Source organism: Cyprinus carpio, chromosome B22, assembly GCF_018340385.1.
Source record: "Cyprinus carpio isolate SPL01 chromosome B22, ASM1834038v1, whole genome shotgun sequence".
Classification (NCBI taxonomy): Eukaryota; Metazoa; Chordata; class Actinopteri; order Cypriniformes; family Cyprinidae; genus Cyprinus; species Cyprinus carpio.
Window position 1 is genome coordinate 24,619,672 of NC_056618.1, and position 25,550 is coordinate 24,645,221.

The following is a 25,550-nucleotide window of genomic DNA, read 5'->3' on the forward strand; positions in this document are numbered from 1 at the left end:
ACACACTAAATAAATATATATACACACTCATGCATACAACAAACAGCTTGTTCAACCCCAAAGGGGCTAAATATAATAGAAGTATTACTTCAAAAGGGTGTGTTTCAGCTCCTGGCGATTTTATTGGCCCCTTTACAATTCAAAATGAATGTATTGACCCTCTTCGCCGGACAATGTGCTTCTATTATATGAGAAACATGTATCACCGTAACTTTGTGTGCTATCTGGAGGCACCGGGGCAGCGTGATTGCTTTCCTTTTTCTTTTCCCCTCAAAGAACACTGCAATATGCAGTGTGTGCGCCATATAGTGCCATGCTGACATCTTAATGATTATCCCCGGGAGGCTTTTGGTGTTCATCACGGTGCTCCATAATGGATCGGTTGCCGTTGCGTGCCGCAGTTCACGACCAGAAGCCGTGAAGTTTTTTTTCTTCCTTCAGATAAAGACAATGCGACCAATGCGCTATTAGCGGTGTTTCATTTTTATCTGACTTTGGACAGAGACTTTCCTTAATGAGAGTGGACAACATGGCGAGCGGCTTTCAAAGATGCTGATCGGCTCGTTGCACGGAGCGCTTCTGCTCTAAATTGCCTCCGCGACGCACCGCAGGCGGATTCACCCCAGCTGTGAGGCATCGGCACATGCGCTCCAAGGAGGAGATCTCTAGATGGCGAGACCCGCTTCCCTGCCGGCAGCGAGGCGAACAAATGACATTTGTGTCACTTGAAGTCTCCTCGTGATGTATCTTATGCAGTTAGAGTTTGATCAGAATTTAAATCTGTTTGAAAACAGTTTGGGCGATGATGCTCTAAACTTCAGTCGAAGTTTACTTCGTGAATGACTTAGACAGTTGAGATTTAGTGCTGCATTTCAGCACTGGACAGCGACCGTGGCAGTGTTTATAGATGTGCAGCACATTTTGCTGGGTGTTTAAAGGGAGAGACACAACAATTTAAAAATTGTATTACTCTCATGTTATTACAAACCTGTATGACTTTCTTTCTTCTGTGGACCACAAAAGAAGATATTTTGAGAAATGTCTCAACTGTTCTGGCATACAATGAAAGCCAAAACAACACTGGACCCCACTGACTTTCATTATATGGAGGGGGGGGGGGGGGGGGGTCAAGCTTTTTCGAAATATCTTCAGTAACACTTTACAGTAAGGTTCATTATTTAACATTAGTTAACTACTTTAGTTAACATGAACTAAGAATGAACAATACTTCTACAGCATTTATGAATCTTAGTTGTTAATTTCAACATTTACTAATTCATTGTTAAAATTAAAAGTTGAATTTGTTAACATTAGTTATTGCACTGTGAATTAACATGAACAAAAAATGAATGACTGTATTTTCATGAACTAATATGAACAAAGATTAATAAATACTGTAATAAATGTATTATTCATTGTTTGTTCATTTTAGTTAATAGATTAACATTAACTAATGGAACCTTGTTGTAAAGTGTTAACATCTCTTCTTTTATGTTTTAAGTTACATTCTCAATATAAGCAACTTTAGTTTATCTTCATTTGAGAATTTAGATGGTTTTGATTCAGTTCCAGCACTGAACAGCAGGTTAATTAAAAAAGTTACTAAATGTAAAATTTTAATTTAGAAGTGACAAAACCTTGTTTGAAAAGTTTTTTTCTTGCTGTTGTTTTTGTTGTTGTTGTTGTTTGTTTATTTGTTTTTATTTATTTATTTTTTTGTTCTGTTTTTTTCTAAGGTTTGCAGTTTGAAGTTTGAAGGTTTATGCTTGCAAGCTCTTATAGACAAAGAAAATGATGGAACATCAGATAGAGTGATAGAATGTTAGATCAAAAGAATGCTAGAATGAATAGAATGTTAGAATGCTAGAAATAATGATACAAAGAATGATAGAAAGAACAGCAGAGAGATAGAAAAAATGACAGAAAGAATGTATATAATTGTATGAATGAATATAATTGTATCAGAGCACATGAACGTAGCCAAGTTACACACTGCTCTGGGTCAATAATGTGTTTCAGCACTGGACAGCGACCTCCAGCATAGGCTTTAACTACATACAGCTATTGGAATCGAATTTCCTTTCCAGACGAACAGAGATGTGTAGTCACACTTTCCGCACCTCCATATGGCATACGCTCCAAACCAGCTCAACATGATCGACAAGAACCCATTCTCCAGGGAACTGGGACTTGATAATATCCATCCAAACAGCCATCACACACACTGTGATTCTCACTTTATATTAATCAACAGGCGTCCACTAATGATGAAGATGTTTCATTATGCATCATTTACTTTTCCAAAATGGCCTTCTTCCCCACAGCGCCTTCAAAGCAATATTCCGGGCTCAGTACAACTTGAGCTCAATCTGGGTTTGAGAGACACTTACAATGGAAGTGAACGGGGCCAACTTGTAAACACTAAAATACTCAAGGTTTCAATAGTAAAGCCACAATGCTTTTAGTGTGGAAAAATTGCTAACTTGTATACAATTTTACAACCTTTTTTGTTTGTGTGTTTGTTTGTTTGTTGTTGTCTTAAAACGACTATAGAAAGAATGATTTAAACAGCTGTACAGCTCAAATATTACACAATTTAACAGAACATTTTAAGTGCTTGTAAATAGAATTTGCGATATTGCTTGGTGCAGAGTGAAACAAAGGTCCGTTCTTTTACATCTGAGATGATAATAATGACAATAAAATGATAAAAGGTATTATATTATATTTATATTACATTTTGAAAAAAAAAATTCTACTGTGAAATATTACAATAGTAATTTACTTTAATAACAACTTTTTATTATTACAAATAATTACAAATTGTTATTATTAGTTATAATAATGATAGTAAAAAAAACTTTTTTTCTTGAACACTATTTATTATTATATTTTGTTAAATAAAGTTATAATACTGCAATAGTAATTTCATATTTAATTTAATACTAATGGACAACAAATCGATTTTTTTCTGAAATAACATTTTTATTGTACTGTGAAATTAGTTTTATGTCTGATTTTAATATTTTTCCTCTGTAAGAATAATAATAAAATATGAAATACTAATTATTATTATTATTATTATTGTTATTATTATTATTATTATTATTAAATAATATGAAACATTTCAATAGTAAAATTTTATATTTTGATATACAATATATAAATAATCACAATATTTCTGGCCAGTCCTACAAACAAGCACATCAAACCTAGGGCTTAAAAATAACAACATTTTAAATAAAAAAAATGCATTTAGAATCATGCAATCCTACCAGGAATATTCCTTAAAACACCAGACCAGCATTCAATGCAAATGACCTCTACCACCTGCAACGCACTTTCCCCGTCCACCCATGTTCAGGGTCACTGCCTCACATGCTCCACGCGTGAGTGTTGAAGGCCTCGCAAGCCTAATCTAACCTCTGGGGAGGACAGTCCCTCATCACGGCTCCTGTCAATCAAACATAATGACACAACCCACAGCGAATCGGACGGGGGCCTTGTATCCTCCGACAAACACGCTGCCCTACCTTCTATGTCCAGGGCAGATCTGCCTTTTAAATGAGGGATGGAGAGAGATAGAGATATAATGAGATGTGGGGGGGGTTCGCTCTGGTTTTAACGTGAACTTCTGCTCTCACACCCCGCTGAAAGTATGGCTTCAAGCTGTCGGCATGACCCTGTGTCCTCGCCTCCTCCTGATTTCTCTCTCCTTCCTCTTAGTCGTTCCCTCTAGCTAGCGCTAATCTCCCACTCCTTATTGCTCGATCTGTCTTCGCTGGATTCATTGCCTCAGAGACCTCGCTTCTTTTTGTTTTGTCATTCTTTATCTCTCTAATTCTAAACAATCTTTCTAGATCCGCAGCGCCGGGTGTCATTCATTCCCTCTTTGTCGAGGTCGGAAGCAATTATGACCTGCAAGATGTCATTTAAAATGTTTGATTTTCCCGAACCAGAGGTTACCAAAACCTTGATATCTCGGGTCATATCATGTCATGGGTAATTCTATATTATAGTTTAATCATAGAAAATTATATGATATCATTGTCTATATCACAGAAAGTTGGTATAATGGTGATAATCTAATAATTATGTAACTTATTTCACCTATTTTTACATTTAGATTTTTAATTCATACATTTTTACATTGTTTATCTTTAAAAAATATTTATATACAGTATATATATATATATATATATTGCATTTATTAACCCAAATTAGTATAGTTTTTTTTTTTTTACTTAAATTATGTATTGATTTGGTTTTCATTTATTTGTATTTATTTCCCTAAAGTAACAAATACATTTAATTTATATTTAAAAGTTTTATTTATTGTTATTAGATTTCTTATTTACTTAAATTCTTAAATTTTGATTTTCTTTTTATTATTTACTCAGTAGTAGAGAAATGCAATTTATATTTAATTTTGTTATTATTTTTTAATTTAATTGTTTACCTTGTTTGTTGACTTTGTTTTAAGTCCTTTGTATTAATTTACACAAAGTAGTATATGAATTTATTTTATATTTAAAAGTTGTATTTGATTTTTTTTATATTTTACTTAAATAACTCAATTTTTTTCAGAGTTCACTTTTTACACAAGATAGTACAGATATTTAATTTATATTTAAAAAACCTAAAAATAATTTAATTTAATTTAATTTAATTTAATTTTTAATTAAATCAGCATTTATCACTTATTGGTCGTAACATAATAATTATTGTTTTATCAATATCGATCGAAATGCTAAGGAACGATCAAAAGACATGAATACAACACAGTACAAAGTACTTCATCTCATGTTTCTTTTTTACCATATTTGTAAAAAACAAAGGTTTTTGCTTTTCTTTTTGTTGTTGTTGTTGTTGTTTTTTTCTTATTTTCCACAATATAAACTGACGCATTTCAACAGTTACACAGTAACTTAATTCTCAAACGTAACCCAAAAAAATGACCCTGCTTCGGTGTGACTCTTCGTCATTCCAGCATCCTGTCTCCAGCCTCTAAAAACCTTTAGAAACGACTAGCCACTATTTGTCTTTCCGGCATACTCCCCTCCCTTTGTCTCTAGCTAAGAGCTCACTGGGCTGCACCTGCACTCAAACAGCAGCTAAGGATACAGGAAGATAGATTGGCAGGCGGGAGATGTGGGTCTTCACCGGGGCCCTCGTTCAGCCCTCATTCCTTCTGTCCTGAAGCCAGACTCCTTCAGACAAGACCCAAGAGAGAGAGAGAGAGTAATGTGCCGAAAGTACAACCACTACAACTCCGGCTCGTGTACACACACACACACATACACACTGGTTTCACACCGCTAACCCAGCTCACATCGTCACATGACTCAATCCCACAGACGGCTGCTCCCCGGTCAAGCTACAACCTGAAATAGACTAAAAATACAGAAATAAACACAATTTTTACCAACTCACAGCCAACAAAAAAAGTACTTGTGCCAGAAGAGCGCCTAACTAATAACCCATTTTGGAGAATTATTTTGTTTTCAAGGCATTTTTCAATTACTATGAGGGTCATATTTGAAATGGAAGACAGAAACTGGCAACATTCCTGGTTATCTAGAGAACATTTAGAGCTTGAATGGGAAGCTGAACTCCACTTCAGTCTGAACCGTAAATTGTGCTTAAAAGAGAAACAGATGAACAAGAATTCCAGGCAAAAAGTTGTGGGAATTGGACTCTTCTCAAATCTGAACCAATTAAGAAAAGCCTTGTCGGCAGTGCAGATAAGGAAGCCATTAGCTTGTTTATGTGTTGCTTTTGTTGTTCTTTCTCACAGGAACGTGCCAAAGTGCACCGCCAGCTTTTCACTAAATACCTTAAAATAAGCAAATGGCTCATGGGACGGTGAGGTTTGGCGAAACATCTGGCAAATCTAGTGCAGGAAAAGAAAAAAAAGAAAAGAAAAGAAAAGAAAAGAAAAGAAAAGAAAAGAAAAGAAAAGAAAAGAAAAACTGACTTTGAGACAAAAAACTAAATTATAACAAAGTTTAAATCACGAGATACGAAGTGATAATTGTGAGATAAAAAGTTGAAATTACGAGATATAAACAATTATGGCAAAGTCAAAACTGTGATAACGTCAAAAATGACATCAAAACAATTATTTGAAAAAGTCATTTATGAGATAAAAGTTGAAATTATGAGATAATAATTGAAATACTGACAAATAAATAAACTTATGACATAAAAAGTTAAAATCATGAGATACCATTAATTAAATTAAATGATTAAATAATTATTAGATAAATAATTACATTAAGAGATAAAATTTGTGACAAAAAGTCCAAACTGACATACAAATTCAAAAATTGCTATTAAAATCTAATTGACAAAGTAATGAATTTGAGATAAAAATGACATTATGTGGTCGAAAATTGACATTAAAACATAATTATGACAAATATTATGAGATAAAAAGACATTTATGAGACATAATTATGAGATATATGCGTCATATTTAACAATTATGAGTCGTAATTTTAAAATTTCAACTTTTATATCCTGATATGGACTTGGTATTTCAATTATGATTTACCAAACCATGAATTTATTTCCCTTATGTGATGGAAATGAGCTTCCCAAAAAAAAATACTATGGTAAATATATATAAAAACTCTTACTCTTACTACTAGAGAAGTACCATTGTACATTCAATATCATGCTATTCTGAAATAATGTTAATTTAAAATATACCACAGCACTATAATTTTACTGTATATATGTGGTATTTACAGACCTTTCATGGTACTTTATAGAATGTCATGGTATTTCAATGGTAATATCCCCAAAAAATATGGCCCTGATATAGACTTGCTGAAAGAAAGAAAGAAAGAAAGAAAGAAAGAAAGAAAGAAAGAAAGAAAGAAAGAAAGAAAGAAAGAAAGAAAGAAAGAAAGAAAGAAAGAAAATTTCAAAAAAAAAAGAGAGAGTGACTGTGATAATTCTCTTGTTTCAGGGTCGTGGGGAGTGAAATCCTTGAGGATCACTCTAGTGCAATAGCTTTTTATATGTACATTACACCCCTGTGCCATTATACACATGCAGACACACACCCCGTGTAACGCTGTAGTCATACGTCTGCATCTCTCCATTGTGGTAGAAGCCATAACAGGGGAAGCATAAAACTTCATGAAGTGAGAAGCAGAGTCTCGTGTGCAGCTCCACTGTGATTTCTCATATGACAGCACTGGAGACTTTCTATTCATCACACACTGCTGGCTATGTAACTGCATTACCACAAACCCCGGACGCAAATATCCACCCATAAGAGAGCACCACAATCCACAAGCTCACTTCATTGTCAAGTCAATGAATCAGCGTATTTGAGAGAGAAACAGACAAATAGAAAGAGACAGGCAGACCGCAGGAAATACACTCAAATTTACACATTTTCCAAAATCCAATGGTAAACAAATGCTGAAAATCATATTAGAGATTATCAGAGAGATGGAGAATCACTGTTTGCCTTGTAGATACAAATCAACGGCTGAACAATAAAGGCGATTTGCTCTGCTATTGTTTGTGCATGGTACTTTAAAGCCATTTTTAGTCTGGTCACACAATATTCATCAAAAACTGCTGTATTTATATTCTGAACACATGTTTCTTGTGACCTTGTGTTCTCTCAAAATGATTGTTGATTTGCTAGTATATATTTATCTTATTTTGAGTCAGAAATACATTTAAAAATAACACAATTCTGAAATAAAAAGAAACAATTTTATTACAATACAAAGTGAACTATTGTTAATTTACAGTAAATATAAAACAGGGTCCAGAAGCATTGCAACTATTAACAAACCATTTTTAAATTTGATTATAAATATAATACAAAAACATAAAAAAGATAAATATAAAAATTATAAACTCTATTAAAAGATTATTAAAATAATGATATGTTTATTTACTTTTTAGTCAGTAGTATCTATTACTGTTACAACTACTCATAAAACTATAGCAATAAAATTATGAATTTAAAACAAATATTATTAAAATAAATATAATAAAAAATACAGTGGGGTTAAAAAGCATTACAAATATTACTAAAACTTATTAAAATAAAATTATAAATATGATATATGATAACAATATATATTATAAACCATAAGAAAAATTTAAAATATGCTTTTTTTTCTATATATATATATATATATATATATATATATATATTTACATATATATATTTCTGCCCATGCTGTGACAGTTATATATATATATATATATATATATATATATATATATCTGCAAACTTCCTAAAACTTTCAGATTTTCTGCTTTAATGACAGCAGCACTGATTAGTGACCTAGAAATAGTGCAGAACATGAAAAATTTCTTATTCCTTGTACGTAATAACTTTCCCTTGCTGCAAACTTCCTAAAACTTTCAGATTTAAATTAGATTTCGGGCCCCACTGTATTTATAATAGTCATGCCAATCACGCTTCATTAATTTGATTTGATCGGAGCGGCCGTCAGCATCCTATCACAGAATTTATTCGGAGAAAAATATACAGCTTTGTCAGCACACACAGTGTTCACACTCTGGGTAACACCTCCTGCATTCCTTACATATTTCATGTCCATCAAAAGCTAAAAATGGAGACTTGTAAGCTTACAAGAGTTAGCAATTACCTTTTTTCTGTTTTTTTTTCATTATAACAAGAGTTCACCGGGTACACACTTCCAAAAATCCTCTCACATCAAAATCCACCAACATATTTGTTTAGAACTGTTTTGTCTTGTAAACAGTGCTTGATATGTGCATATTTCTCTCCTGATTTAGATAAGATGCAACTTTTACACTGGGAAAAAAAACAATGGAGTGGTTTCACAGACAGGGCTAGACAAAGCCAGTTAAAAATATATATATAGAGAATTTCAAGAATGTTTTCTATAAGGTTTTTTTTTCTGGCAAAAACGAAAATTGGCCAGTTCACACATATTCCACAGACGGATGTGAGAACAAGCAACGGATCTGGGCGTAAAACACACACCTTAAATTACACCGGATTTGCAGCGGGGCAGAGCCAACTCCTGAGGAGCAGGTGAATTTACAATTCCAGCAGGGGTGTGGAGCCCCGCAGACAGCATGAGCTCATACACGCCGAAACGTGGCAAAACCGCTTTCATTTTCTCCAAGCGTGGCCGGCCTTCCTGCACAGACACATCTGTGAGCGTGCCTGATTTCTCACAGATGCAGTTGGAAAAATATATCTTTTATGTAGTTATATACGTATGCCATGCCAAACTACATTTCAAATGCACAGCAGGATTGAAAGAGGTGTTTTGTGCATGTCAAAACAAAAAGGTTTCTTTGCCTTCACATTGTTTTGACTCAGTGTGATACTGTATGTCCTGTTCTAGTCTAGATGGATGTATATACTGGCGTAAGGCATCTATTTAAAAAGAAAAAAACATATAACTTCATACTTTGGCAGGCATATCTTACATATCATATATATCTTCACATATTCATCCATGTAGATTTTTTAATACATTTTGCATCTTCACTGTAACCTTACTTTCAATTTAAATCGGTGGATTAAAAGCAATTTAGAAAGATTCTAAAAATGGTTAGCCGCTATAATGCAACAAATTCAATTTGCAGTTATGAATCGTCTTTTTCACCAGCTGCTTGGAAACAGAGGTGCATGCTTTATATAAATACACTTAAAATACTGCTGAGATGAATTTATGATGTAGTTCCAGTGTTCTCATTACAATTCCACCTTAAAATGCACAATTACACAATAAAAATTTCATTGAAATCAATAAAAAAGTTCCATGAAATCGAATTTTGATTTGTTTGGTTTTTGTTAGAGTCATACATCCTTTACATAGTCAATATGTTATAAGTTAGAATATGTTTAATAATGTGCTTGAATTATTATTATTGTTGCTGTTTTGTTGCTACATTTAATATTTTTTAATTCTAATAATAATAACATAAGTATTTTATGTATTCATCATAAATATTATTGTTGTTGTTGTTGATATTAATAATAAACAACTTTTAAATAAATGTATTTTATTTAATAATAATATCATAAACTAAGTGTTTATATATTCATCACCAACATTATTTATATATATATATATATATATATATATATATATATATATATATATATATATATAACAAAAAAAAAAAATATATATATACACACACACACACACACACACACACACATATATATATATATATATATATATAAATATATATATATATATATATATATATTAATATTAAATATATGTAATGATTTTAATACTATTAACAACAACAATATTATTATTATTATTATTATTATTATTATTATTATTATTATTATTATTATTATTATTATTATCATTATTATTATTATGAAATTCACTTAAAAGTTAACCATTAACAATATTCTAAAGCTGTAGAAGAATATCTTTCAAATATCAGGCTATCAGCAACTTAATATTTTAAAAAGTTTTGTTTTGCTTTGTTGCGGTCATGGATTAAATTAACCTATAAACGTTAATCTTACTACTTCTAGTGCTCACTTGCCAAATCAGTTGGCTGAAGGTTACACCACCTAACTAATATTCATTCATTCAAGCTTTATAATATTTCTCCACACATTTTAGATAATTTCTATTCCCATTTTAAAGTATGGCCATCTGGACACTGACCACACATACACACAAACAAAATCAACCAACCATCCCACTACTCACAAACATACACACATCGCAGCCGTTAGCCCTAGACGATCCTGACAAGCTGCCATGTATACATGGTGATGTTATCACCACATCTCGCACATTGTGGAGCTGATGTTCCTCAGAGGTCACTGATGGGGAAGCGCGGTATCGAGGCGGACAGCTGTCAGAACGCCTTCCTCGCCTTCACCCAGCTTCCTCCTCCTGCTCCTCCTGTGCCTTAGGGTGTCCTCCGACTTCTATAATGGGGCTCATACGTGCCCCCTGTCATAGCGATTCTTAGCAGTAGATTGAACTTGAAGGCTATGTGAAATCCCAGCTGGAATTAAACTGGGAGGATCTACATTGTTTGATCGATCTTGGCAGTTGCTACATATGAGATGCACTCAGGGGATGATCCATCCAGGAAAATGTGGAAAACAGAAAATAAATTAAATATAATTAGTAATAACTATGTGACAAAAGAGCATAAAATTACAAAAAACATAAAAATAAAAGCTAATTTTGAATTAATAGAATATTAATAGAAACTATTATAGTATATAAATAACACTAGAGCAAAAGCCTAACTGATCACCTCCCATCAAGGTTTTTGCTAAGAGGGAAAAACAAGGTCAGTCAAGAGTTAAGGACAAAACACAAGCATAAATAACTTACAGGTCCTCTCCGAGAGAACTTTAGTTTACATGAATTACTCTGTAGCCTCTGGCAATCTGCATATCAAGCAGGATTTAGCAAACAAACAACTGGCATATCTGCTTACCATCAACGTATCGAGGCGGGGATGTTGGGGGAAGATTTAGGGATAGGCTGTTTGGCCAAGACTCACTTAATGCCACTTTAGCAGTTATACACAGAGAAACGAGCGTGGTCGCAAAACACATAGTTTTAAAATGGACTAGTCATGGGTTACCTGAGTGACTAATATTACAGGTTTAGTCCACCAAAAATTCTATCATCATTTATTCACCATCATGTCCTACCTACCTGTATGAAGTTATTTCTTATGCAGAACATGAAAAAAGTTATTCTAAAGAATATTTGCGCCCAAACAGTTTCGGTTGCCATTGACTTCCATTGTATTGTTTTTTATTTTGTCCATACAATAGAAGCCAATGGGAACCAAAACTGTTTGGTTGTGAACATTTCCAAATCATCTTAATGTATGTTGTGCAAAAGAAAGAAATGAATTCAGATTTGGAACAACATGAGGGTGACAAACAATTTTAATGAAAATTGTGTCATTATATGTCCAAAACAACATTGAGTTCTACTGACTTTTTGTTGTATGGACAAGAAAAAAGAAAAAAAAAAAGAATGTCATACAGGTCTGAAGAAAGACCTTCATACAGGTTTGGAACAACATGAGGGAGAGAAAACAATGGCAATTACATTTTTTGGGTGAACTGTCCCTTTAAGAAAATGCCCTGAATAATTAGACTGGTTTCAGGGGTATTTAAGACATGTTCTTGTGTTCAAAAATATCTAAAGCGCAACCGAATAAAGGATTTTGTGATGCTTTCTTAAAAATGTGACACATTGATTTAAAAACTTAACTCATGTTGTGGCACCAAAAAAATTGTGCGAGACATGATGCAACAGCCACTGATGTTTGTTTAAATGTGTATGGCTACAGACGCAGTGTTTTGAGTGTGTTAAATTTAGAAGACGCACCTTTTCCTGAGAGGATTTTACAGTGCAACCTGTAAAATCTAACGTGCATCACACTGTCAGCATGCTAATTAGAGCACCACAGCTAAAATATTAAAACTAAAATATGCATATACAGAACGAGATTCAACCATCATGTCCTATTCCTAGCAGGCAAGCACATGCACATAAAAACATGCCTCTAGTTCTCAGACTCTTCAACAAACACCTACTACCTTATTCTGGTAAGTGAAGCTGATGCAATGATGTCACACATGCAGCAAGTCTATACATGTGAGTGTTTCTCTCACCCCACAGTGCGATGGGAAAGTTGTGATATTCTAAATAGGCTTGGATGACATGTGTCACATTCTGATTGCCCCCTCCTTCATCTTTTTTTTTTCTCCTTTCAGGCTTAAATGTTCTCCTGGGGGTAAAAGGGTGTGTGGGTGTGTGTTTGACATAGTGGCACTAAATCGAATGTTGGGTACCACTTGTCATTGGCTTCTTCTTTAAAACCTTCTTCTTATGTAAAGGTTTCAACGGTTCACAACCTTAAGACATCTCTGATATATATATGTATATGTATATGTATATTAGTATGTGTATGTGTGTATGTGTATGTGTATATGTATGTATGTATGTATGTATGTATATATATATATATATATATATATATATATTAAATTAAATTAAATTTATGCATTTAGCAGGACGCTTTTATCCAAAGCGACTTACAATGCATTCAGGTTATCAATTTTTACCTACCATGTGTTCCCGGGGATAGAACCCCCAACCTTACGCTTGTTAACGCAAATGCTCTACCACTTGAGCTACAGGAACCACTATATATCTATATATATAGTGTTCCTGTAGCTCAAGTGGTAGAGCATATATATATATATTCTACTTTAAATCTCTAGAACCTCTGTTATAGCAATGGATGACAAACATGAACCAGAAACATAAAAGAGGAATCATATAAAACAGACAAATTCTGAAGATGACTTCAATTGCTCATAATATAATTTATAATGGAAAAAATAGTATTTAAAAAATAATAAAGAATCAAGTTCACTATTTAGGATATTGGTACAATTAACCACAAATAATAATCTAAAGTTGCAGAAGAATGTAAAGTAAAAACAAACAAACAATAATAATAATAATAATAATAATAATAATAATAATAATAATAATAATAATAATGTAATTTCAAAATAAAAAATAAAGTAACGCTTTATAATATTTATTCATGAAGCAAAAGCAATGAACAAGACAAAGCAAAAATTCAAGCAAAGCCATATTTGCATCTGTGATGCTAAATTACTGAACAAACAAACAAATAGTAATAATATTAACTGTAATGTCAAAATTAAAAAAAATAAAACAATAATATTTAATCATTTAATAATAAAGCAAACCAAAGTAATGCAAAACAAAACAAAAAACGACATGGTCAACCAACAAATTTCCTGGCACCCACTCATAGATATTGTCATTATTTAGAGGTAAAAAAAAAAACATAAAAGCAATATTGCTGGTGCCATATTACCATCTGTGATACCAAATGAATAAACAAACAAATAAATAACAATAATATAAAATGTAATGTCAAAATAAAAAAAAATGCTACAGTCAAATATATTAATTTATAAAATAAAGCAAAGCATAGAATAAAACAAAACAAAAATCAAAGCAAAGTGAAAAACTAAACAAAACAAAATTAGACAATGCAAAGCAAAAACAAAACAAACAAAAAATGCTACAAACAAATAATGTAAATATTTAGAGGTCCAAAATGGGGGGGGGGGGCAAATACGCAATACTGCTCATCCCAAATACTCACTTACAATCCAATCTTCCCACACAATACTCCAGGAGATGTCTGTATCAGACCTGCACACAACCCTCGCAACAATATGTCATTGTTATACCATTCACTATGGCTGTGTATGGCCGGAAAGACTACTGTCGGACCTCCTTGTGTGTTTTGTGCTTTGAATGTCGTCGCAATTGCCAGCCATCCTCAGGAGCACACATCCCTCAATGGAAACGCTCTCGCTGCACCCCGCTATGTTTATTTTTGTGCGTCTGGAATACTTTTGTGCAACGGGGTAACAATGACTCACTGGCTTTTTGCGTAAATGGAGCAGTTTGGAAAAATTGAGAGAACAAATGAATTGACATTTGCTATCACTGCATCCCCAAGCCCTGCGCTGAAAGCATCGGATCAATGCTTGCAAATGTCCCCGGGGAGAAGTACCATGAAACGGCTCAAAGCCTGATCTTAAAAGGCTGGGTTATCGACTGATTTCTGCTCCAAAGGTTTTAGCTCTCTGTCTAAAACATACGGCTTTAGCTTTGACTGGCATAGTGTCCCTCTTAAAGAGGTGAGGCGAAAGGCTGGCAGCGAACTTACCCCCGGCAGTGTCTTCTGTTCATGGAGGGCGTTCTGGGCTTTGATGGCCGACTCGCGGGCGCAGTAGGTAAGGAACGCGCAGCCTGTGTGACAAAAAGGAAAAGAGACTTTCAATTACTTTGATAGACAGTAGTCTTGAACTCAATACTGCCTGATATCGACAGGTGGCCAAAGTCATTTCAAGTAACCAAACAGCTTCCTGTAGCAAATAACAGTGGCCAGACAATAAAGACAAAAGCATTTACATTAATTCATTTAGAGCAGGCGCTAACATGCAAAGTGACTTTCAAATGAGTACTATAAGGGTAATAAGGAGGAACACAATACAACTAGTGCTACTTTAGCTTAAAAGACCAGCCTAAACTGGTTTTGACTGGTTTAAGTTGGAATCCCAGGCTGACCAACTACAAAGTGCCCAAAACCCATCTGGATTAGGCTGGCAGACCAACCAAAACCAGCTTAGTCTGGGTTAAGGCGGCTTTTTCCAGCAGGGACCTTAACAAATTTTAGGTAGAGCAAAACATTAGCTGAGTTTCCATCCAAAGAATTTAACTTTTGTGCAAAATTGGAATATCGTATAGAGCATTTGCAAATAAAGCATTGTTTCCATCCAAAGAGTCAAAGAGAACAAAATCGTAATTTCCTAAAAAACTGACACTAAATATCAATAAGAAAAGTAGAAGCAACTGTACATAGTAATTTTCATATATAATAAATGACTTGCACCTCAGAGTGAGCAGACGAAACAATAAATGTAATCATTGCTTTTGGATGTGGATGCCTGTTGTTTGGGAACACAGTCGTGTAAGACAGTTACACAGAAATACTTTGACGTTTAAGAACGACCATAACAACTTTTTAGAAGCTGTGCAATGAGATCAGTCCACTGGTTAGTCAGGTTATGAAAGTGAAAGTGAAAGTCGTGACATTTGTCAAGTATGGTAACCCATACTCGAAATTGGTGCTCTGCATTTAACCCATCCAAGTGCACACACACAGCAGTGAGAAGTGAACACACCGTGAACACACACCCGGAGCAGTGGGCAGCTATATATCCAGCGCCCGGGGAGCAACTGGCGCATCCCATAGCGCAAAGTCACATGACTTTTTGATGCGCATGGAGGAACTTGTACACAAAATGTGTTTCAATCCCCCATTATTTGCATTAACCCTTTTTCGCACAAGTCAAAAACCACCTCAACCGAGCATAAAAACTTTTTTGCAAATTTTCTGAAATTTGGCATTTCCAGCATTCGTTTTTGATGCGATACTTCAAAATGCGCATAAAACAGGGGGGTGAAAAATAGCTATTTATTGCTGAAAGCTACAGTAAAGTAGCATCCACCACAAGACTGAAGTTAGTCACACATTCCACAGGTTCTTGGTTTCTCTCAAGCTGTTGTGCAACAAATCTTATGCAACTAATCGCAAACTAGCCTCAATTATGAGATCTACAATCCAAAAATTGCTAATTAATTAAGACCCAAAAAATTAAATTTTTTGTATGACTTGAGTTTTCAGAATATTGTAATGGATTTGGCTATTTGTGGTTCCACCACTGATGAACAGTGAAAGTGATGGTTTCTGAAAAAAACAAAAGTGTCCAAAAAAGTAAAAATAAACAAATAAACAAACATATTTGTATCTATGAAGCCAAATGTTGCTCTCGGTTACTCAGAGTTTTATGAAAGTTACTTCTTAGCTTTATTTATTAATTTGCTTCTAGAAGTTCAGTATGTTTTCTGTTTTCAGAAGATTGTGATGGTTTCTGCTATTTGGAAGAAGGTTGGTCAGTTCCACTACTGAGGAACAGTGAAAGTGAAGGTTTCTGGAAAAAAAAATTAAAAAAAAATAAATAAATACATAAATATATAAACAGAAGCAATGTCATCTGTGATGTCAGATATGTTTAGTTTCATGAAAGTTACATCTTGGCTTTAGTTACTCAGTTGCTTCTTGAAATGGTGTACGTCTTCAGTTTTCAGAAGATTGTGGTGGTTTCTGCTATTTGGATTGATGGTAATTGATGGTTGGTTGGTTCCACCACTGAGGAACAGTGAAAGTGAAAGTTTCAGAAAGTTATCTTCATTAACTCACTTACCACACAGAGCGGGAAGGGAAATGAATCTGGGAAAGCGAGTTTAGGTAAGAGGCTGCAGGCCCAAGATGGTCCTGTATGCAAGCATTTGAATCAGAGACCAAAAGGAAGACCATATGCACTGCTCTTCATTTAATTCTAGATTCAAGTCCACCCACAACATTGTGTTCCTATCGAGTATCACCGCTCGCCAGGACAAAGCCTCCACGTCCCTTACAATGACAAGACCAGAGGTGCCGTGAAGAGTCCCTGCAGACAAGCTAAATACAGACAGTCTATTTTCTAACATGGACTATACAGTCCACTCCACACTACACTTGACATTCCATTTTTCTTTTCAATTTTTAATTTTTCTTTTTTTTGTGTGTGTTTGAGCAAGTCCATAGATCAGCCAGCCATCCCTGTCCGAGGCTCTCAGCCAGCTGGAATAAACCCTGACTACCCTTGACACCCTGACAGAGAAGCGAACAGTGGCGGAGAACTAGGAAGAGAAACTTTGAACCTCTTGGGTCTCCAGACAAAAATGTGAATTCATAAAAACATGCACATTTGCACACCGGATTATATAACCCTTGTGCCACAGGTATCACAGAACAGGAGACTTTGCAAGAAGAAGATCCCTGAGCCCATTAGTGTTTTGTGACATTAACAGTGCAGACTGGTAGATGTATTTACAGTAAAGTAAGTATCGGATTTGCCCGATATAACAGACTCACAGGCAACAATCAAACAGCAATGTGAGGATCACAGTTTTGTAGATGTGAAAGTAACTACAAAGCAGTCAGTCGTCTCGCTTTCTCTGCCTTGTCACTTTCTCTTTCTTCATCCATGTTCAATTGCACCGGAAAACAAACACTGTGTATTTACTCTAAAGGCAAAGTATATCTAATGTCACCAAACGGAATTGCTAAAAGTTTATTGTTTCTAACAAGTTCTCAAACACTGGGGTGTGCGATATTGACAAAATCTCTCACAAATTTTTTTTTTTTTTTTGGATAACGATAATTTTACAATGTTTTGCTGAGTGTGTTTTTGTCCTGGTACCTTGGCTAGTTTAGGCATGTCATGGATAAATAAAAATGACACTAAAACCACCAGTGGGCTATGGCAAGGCCCTCTTTTAAAGGGACAGTTCACCCAAAAATGAACATTTTGTCATTATTTACTCACCTTCATGTCGTTCCAAACATGTAAGACCTTTGTTCATCTTCGGATCACAAATTAAGATATTTTTGATGAAATCAGGGGTGGCTAAACCTTAATTTTACGACGCTACGAGAATAGCCTACTTATTTTGTGCAAAGAAAACAAAAATAATGACTTTATTCAAATTCAATTCAATTGTTTTCTTGCCGAAGATGAATGAAGGTCTTACGGGTTTGGAATGAAATGAGGGTGAGTAATTAATGAATTTTCATTTTGAGTGAACTATCCCATTAATGAATGATTAATTGAATAATTCATTCAAATGATTAATTCAAAACAGATGATTCACTAAAAAAAATGCAAGCGACTGTCTTTATGAATGGATCATTGAATCATTGGCTCAAATGATTTGTTCAAATGAAATGAAACACCACAGTGTTGCTCTAGGATGTAGAAATATTCTGCTCTGGCTTTATTTGGAACTAATTTCTTTCCAAAACAAAAAAAAATGGCAATAGTGTCTAAAATGTACCTCACTTAATATGAATTTCTTGATTGTTGAACAGTTGTATAATATCAACAAAACGTCACTCTTACTTTATGAATGCCTAACTATATCATGTTTCGTAAATAGAAAACACAAAGAAAAAAAGATACAGGAGTATTTTTTGATTTCATTACTTGAATTATAGGGGCATTCTAACTATAGTCCAATAGGCTTCATCACAGTGAAAGCTTTTGGACTCTCAAGACATGTTTTTAATTGTTTATTGCATATACTCATACATATTAACATCGTTAAAACAATTATGATAGTATCGTAGACAACAAATATCGCACACCCCCACTCCATTTATGTGCTATTAGTCAAAGAACCAGAAAGTCCCATCCAAAATCACACCACTGGTTCCGCTAAAAAGAAATAAATAAATAAATAAATAAATAAATACATGAATAAAATTTTAAAATTACGCTAACCCTTATAAGTTTTATAGTAGCTTATAACTCGGTGAACTTTTGTTACACGACTAAAGATTTTAGTCATAGTAACTTGTTGCAAATGCAAACATAAATGGTGGTGGAGAAAGCGGGCAGTTCAATATGTAATACTTTCTTGGTAGGTCACATGTATTTTTCATAAACCATATTGAGTTTTTTCAATGTTTTGTCAGCTGTAAGATTAGAAACCAAGAACACAACACTACAGACTTGGAGTTCAGTCCCTTGCAGCCTTGTTTTCATTTGCGTCCAACTAAATGAGCCATTTACTCTGGCTAAGGTCAATAGATGCCAATTTAAAGAACAGCAAATATTAATGGCTAAATGCTAATAACTAATCAAAACCCACTATATGAGGACTCTGAGAAAGTGACTTGGGGTCATGAACAGTTAATGTCCAAATGAGACTTGGCCAAAACATTGTCCTCTCAAAACGACTTGCTGGGACAGACAAACAACAAGTCACTTGTGTTCTTTCATATTTATTATTGTATCAGTCCCACTAACTCTGCAGTGCTTTCAAAGACATCAAAGCTTTGTTATGTCTCAAATCCTCCCGCCAAGACAGGCTCTTTTCAATCTGTGCCGAACATCTGATCTTGCAATTTCTCATGAACCAAATGGGATACATTCACAATGCATTCACAAAGAATATCCAGAGTAAATTAGTTGCCCCACTAATATTAGCAAAAGAATAGAGTGAGAGAGAAAAAGTGACAATAAAACAGATAGTGAGAGAAACATTTTAATTCTAAACCTCTCACTTTAATGCATAGTGCGACTGCAGCCCATAGGCACCAACAAATTCATAATTGGAATCCAAACATGTACAAATTACTGCCCTGCTGTTGCATACTAGGCATGCAATTTTGGGCTGCATGATGAAATTATATGAAACTCTACATAAAAAGATCACGAATGGAAAAGGCTGACGCAGCACCCTAAGGACAGAGTGTAGAAATGATCTACCGCATTGTTTGATAATAATCTCTATTGTTTGATCAAATGTGATTTAAAAATTAACAAAGGAAGCTGCACAGTTAGTAGGGAATGGATTTAACTTCAAAATTATAGCTAATATAATCCTTTTTCTATAAGTAGGTGAATAGTTTCTGATGAAACACTTCACTGAATGAGAATATAAATAGAGTGAGGTGAAAAAACCTGAAAATTGGAAACCTTTTTTTTCATAATTAAACCTTGAAATAAATTCAATTTTAAAATTTTGGACATAAAACACGTACAATGAAGATGAAATACTCTGCACTATTTAGAGAGCATTAATCAACTGTTTTTAATCAAATCTCAATGTGTTATCTAAAAATTGCAAAAACAGCACTTATCTAAAATATTTTTCTAAAATATAATAATTAAGCAGAATTATACAAAAGAATAATGCACACTGGGGAGCATTTCAGCTAGTTTGGAGATTACAAACTGGGGAGGATTTCAACTAGTTTTATATTTAACATTTGGATGTTTTTTGAAGTAATTTCTCCTTAACCCACACACACACACTGAGACAAAAAGTCCAAATTTTACTTTAAAAAACAAACCAAATGTTATTTACAATGAAGACGAAATATTGTGCACTATTTATATTGCATTGATGAACTGTATTAATAAAATTTCACAATGTATTACACTATATCTAAAAAATGCAAAACAATACTTAAAACTAAAAATGTAACCTAAAATATCATAATTAATTATAATTATAATGTAATGTTTAATAATAAAAAAGGAGAATTTCGACTAGCGGTATCAGACTTTGGATGTGTTTTTAAGCAATTTTTTCTCCAAAAAAAAAAACAAAAACAACAAAACTGTGACTCACTCTTCTGAAAATCTGGGATTTTCCCCTCCATTTAATCCCAGAAATAAATAGAATTTTCACATTTTGGAAATACAATGAAAATATTCTGCACTATTTATACTGCATTAATCAACTGATTTTAATTACATTTCTTATTGTTATGTTGATATTAAAAAAAAAAAAAAAAAAAAAAAAAAAAGCAAAAACAAGACTTTAAATTAAATTTAAAAAAAATAATAATACAAACTGAGGAGCATTTTCACTAGTGGTCTCACACTTTCAGATGTCTTGGGAAACAGTTTCTCCTGAATCACAAAAGTCAAATGTAGCTACCGCCAGCAAAAACGTGCCTCTCTCTTCCAGGAGAGAAATGACATCTAACCCCTGTGCTAATAAGCAATCACACAGACAGAGGCCCATTTGGCCTGCGGGTCTGAGGAATGGCGTAGAGCTTCATAGGGAGGTAGAGAGGCATAGCAGTAATTAAGCAAGCTGAATTGAAGGTGCCGCTCCTGACAGCCCCCATTTGCTGTGTTTTTTTAATAGTAAAAGCAGAGCCGTCGCAGCACTGTTCCTGCCCCCCTTTATAATTGTGTGCAAGCCCTGAACTGTGAGGTGCCTGTTAAGTGCGAAGGTCTTGGTGCTAAATCTGCTTCCGTGCCCCCATTCTCCACGTTCTCGCCTGAGCACTTTGCAACTTCACGAGCAGTCCCGTCATTCACACCTCCCACTTTTTCCCGACACGTTTAAGTTTAACTCTGAGAACAAAGGACTTTGTTCTCAAAACTCAAAACTGTTGCGCAGTTACTCGAAAAAAATAAATAAGGCTGTGCTGATTTTTTGTATTAGCATTTTCGACTTTCTCAGTATGTTGCAACACTACTTTAAATCAATGTATCTCTATATTTTTTTTAATGTATTTTTGCATTCATATCATGTCCTGAAAGTCAATACTGAAGAAACAGGTCGTCTAAATAAGCACAACAGGACAGATTCACACAGATTCACTTTTGTGTTTGGTAAAGTTTTAGTCAAGATTCAATTATCATATTGCATAAGAAGCCTTATCAGTTTTTGGTTTGCTGTCATAATGACATAATTTTGCCTTCACTACTTTTGGTCTTTGTCTTTTACTTACCAAAATCCATTTCTAAGCACATGTTAGTTTTACACAATATTTGACTGCACTTGAAACTGAATCGAACATGAGAATGAATTGTGTTATGATGTTTGAGAGATCAGGCAGATTAAATGGTTAATGGCTGACCAGAGAAATAGTGAAAAACTTTTTTTTCTTAGGTGATAAGTCTAAATGTTAAGAAAACTAACTACGTTTACTATAAGAAAATTAAGTTTAGATGTCAAAAAACAAAAACAAATTTAAGTTAAGTTGCGCTCAAGAGAAAACAAAATAATAATGCATGGCCTCATAATGCTTCTGTATTAGCTGTAATGCATTGCAATTTGTACAAAGTGTTTTGATTAATGCAATTACATTATTTTGTTCTGTAGGTAAGAAGTGTTAATATCACTGATCAAGTAACTAATACAGGATATTTAATTATCTAAATGTGTGCGCGCAATGTGCCGCTATTATAATTGTGATTTTACTCCAAACTTAATTTCATCTGCATTAAGATATTTAAGAGATAATGAATATTCAATAGTTAATGGGTGACCTTACAAATATTTAGAAATAGTTTTGTTTGTTTTTTGGGGGGGTGGGGGGTACTAGTTTTCAGAAAAATAACCTCTGTTATGTGAATATTTTTAAGTTTAGATGTAAAGAAAACAACCTTTGATGTTGGCCTCTTAACGCTTCCAATTTATTGTGAAGCAATTTACTAAATTGTACAAAGAGTAGCGTCTTTTGTGTTGTGGCTAAGAGAAGCTAATAAAACTGACTATACTAACAAAACTGTATGTATGTAAATATGTGCTGCTAGCATTCATGCATGACAACAGTGAATGTTTCTCATGAACGAGCTCAGTTTCAGTGTCACTCGCAGTTACCATGTATCATGTAAAATGCAGTTAATGCGTTGACCACCTTCCATGAAAAAAAAAATGCATGAGGGCTTGATTTCCTTCGAAATTCTCTCTCAGTCACTGTCCAGACAACAATATTGTCCCTGCCCTCACCTAATTACTCTGTAATGAGTCTTGTAATATAAGCTGTGCGCTAGCGTAACCTGTAAACCTTAATTAAGGCAGCCACCTTTAAATGTGCTCAACCTCAATGTACCAGAGCAAAACTATACGCACACCACCTAACATGGAGCTAGAGCAGCAAAAAATGAAAATGAAATATTATATTTGTATTATTCAGAACTAATGAATGAAAGTCAAATCAATGCTTGAAGGAAATTATGCCTTACACATTAAACATTTATCACAGTTCTGTTTGATACCATATTAAAAAAATGACAAACTAAATTTTGTAACATAACAACTGCTTACAAAAAAAAACACAAAACCATTCTGAAGAGTAGCTTCTTAATACATATGCAAGACTTGTTTGTCATGGCAAGACTCAAATAGGTCTAGATCCACTATTGTGTTGTGAATTTGAAATATGGTGGGATGACACTGTGTCTTGCGGCATGCTGGGAAGTCCAGAAACGCTCTGATGGTGCACCAAATGCAAGAAAGGTGCGACGGAACAAAGACACTTCCTCAGTAGGCTACATCTGTTTCTCCTCCTCTCTCTCTCTTTCTGTCTTCAGAGGATGGCTGGCATGCGAGCAATGATGCCAGCAGTGGCAGCTTAACCTATTTTCGGAAATACCACAGATTTCTATTAATAGCCCTGCTGAGCAGCAGGCCTCTCCGCACATCCCCGATGGGTCCCACAAACTCACTGATAACATCCTCTCCCAGATCACCTTTCAGCCATGCTCATGTCATAGCATCACTTTTCAATACTAAAATAAAAACAACCAGATTCAATAATGTCTGGACTGTAAAAGGAATACTGCGATAAAGCACTCTGGGAAAGATTCTGGAGAAATTCTTCTTCAGTTTATTTCCACTTCCAAGTGCATGTGATTTCCCAGAAAGAAGATAGTTAAGAAAAAGTTACTGATATCTTCAACATCTAAATATACTATATGGACATCATAAAACTATCCTTATGATTGCATAGAAAACTTGCTTGTTGATGTCAAAGCATTAAATCATCATGTATCTATAATCAAACTTTATGATATTTTACGAAAAATAGTCAAACTGACATGGACAGGTTGTGAACACAAAAGTACAACCCAAATTGGCTAATTAGCAACTTTTAAAAGTGTGGGGGAAATTCTTTCTGTATTTTTTGTTGTTAACATCAAGATATCAAATCATCAAGCATCTAATCAAATTTTGAAGGTATTTTGCGAAAAAATTATCCACCATTGGTAAAATCTATAGTCAAACTGGCATTGGACTGGTTGCGCAACTCCCTAGAAAAAAATTAACAAAATTACTCAAAATAAAAGAAAACACAACCCAACTGGATTCGTTATCAACCTTTAAAAGTGTGAAGAATATGTCTTCAATATTTTTTTGTAGCTGCTGACAAAGCTTCAAATATTCATGTATCTAATCTAACTTTATTGTAACCTTTGCAAAATTGTGCCATTTATAAAAGCTAGTCAAACTGACATCGGACAGGTTGTGCAACACCCTAGTAGAACAGGAAAAAAAAATATGCAAAATAAAAGAAAATACCATGCAGCTGGACTCATTATCAACTTGTATAAAAAAAAGCTTTGCATATTTATTGTTGACAACATCAAGAATGCATCCAATCAGACTCTATGGTATTCTGCAAAAATAATTATCTATGTTTTGTGAGCTAAAAACCATTTAAAGCCAATGAAGAAAGCAAACTCAACTATCTACAACTAAAAAAAAATCATTTTCAGCCTACAGTAAGTCATATTGATAATTGTGTTGGGGTTATTCATCAATATGAAAATGACTATTACGATACTAATTTCAGAACCACTTAACTATCATTTTCAGCAAAACCAGTTCAGAACCAAACATCTAAAAACCAATGCAAACCCTAACCGAAAAATACTAATGCAAACCTGATGCTTATGCACAGTCTTATCTTGTCATACTCTCAACATCGTGGCGGGGTCCCACGTCTGCCCCGCCACACCTCCCCTTTCATATTAAATCCTTTTGTTTCCACCCTCTCCTGTCTGCTGGGGTGGATCTGGCTCTCCCATCCTGTCAGAAGGGCCCGTCACTCCGCCGGTGCCTCCGGATTAAAGGCACCATTTGTTTTCAGTGGTTCTGACAATCACTCCATCTTTCTCAGTCTGTTCATCTATTGTGCTTAGCCTTCTGCCTTACTGTCATTTTTCCCTGTCCACTCCAGCTCTGTGTGTGTGTGTGTGTGTGTGTGTGTGTGTGTGTGTGTGTGTGTGCATGGCATTTGTCACAGCTCTCTGACTGACATAATGGCCATGCCCTCCTTCCTGAGATCAAAGGAAGTGGAAAAAGGCTTTTCTGCTCAAATTCCAATGAGGCATTTACATATCTCCAAGCCGTTCTCATCAACGGCAGCAGAATCCCTCTATCGCTGTTCATTAGTCAACCGTGCTGAGTGTTGATTTTTTTCTAAGAACAGTCACGTCGTTGTATCATACATTTCATTCTCTGTACCCATCATCCCAAAAAATAAATAAAAAAAAAAACGGCACCTCTGGA

The 25,550-nt window shown here is 34.4% G+C and overlaps 1 protein-coding gene across 13 annotated transcripts in view; it reads right to left on the reverse strand.

Annotated features, from left to right (window-relative positions):
- Window positions 1–25,550, reverse strand: part of celf5a (cugbp, Elav-like family member 5a) — a 200,544-nt gene that overhangs the window by 167,555 nt on the left and 7,439 nt on the right. For all 13 annotated transcript variants that reach the window (XM_042749234.1, XM_042749237.1, XM_042749236.1 and 10 more), the window contains exon 2: window positions 14,785–14,867. In XM_042749234.1, coding sequence (XP_042605168.1) covers window positions 14,785–14,867 — 83 coding nt within the window. The remainder of the gene's footprint in view (window positions 1–14,784; window positions 14,868–25,550) is intronic.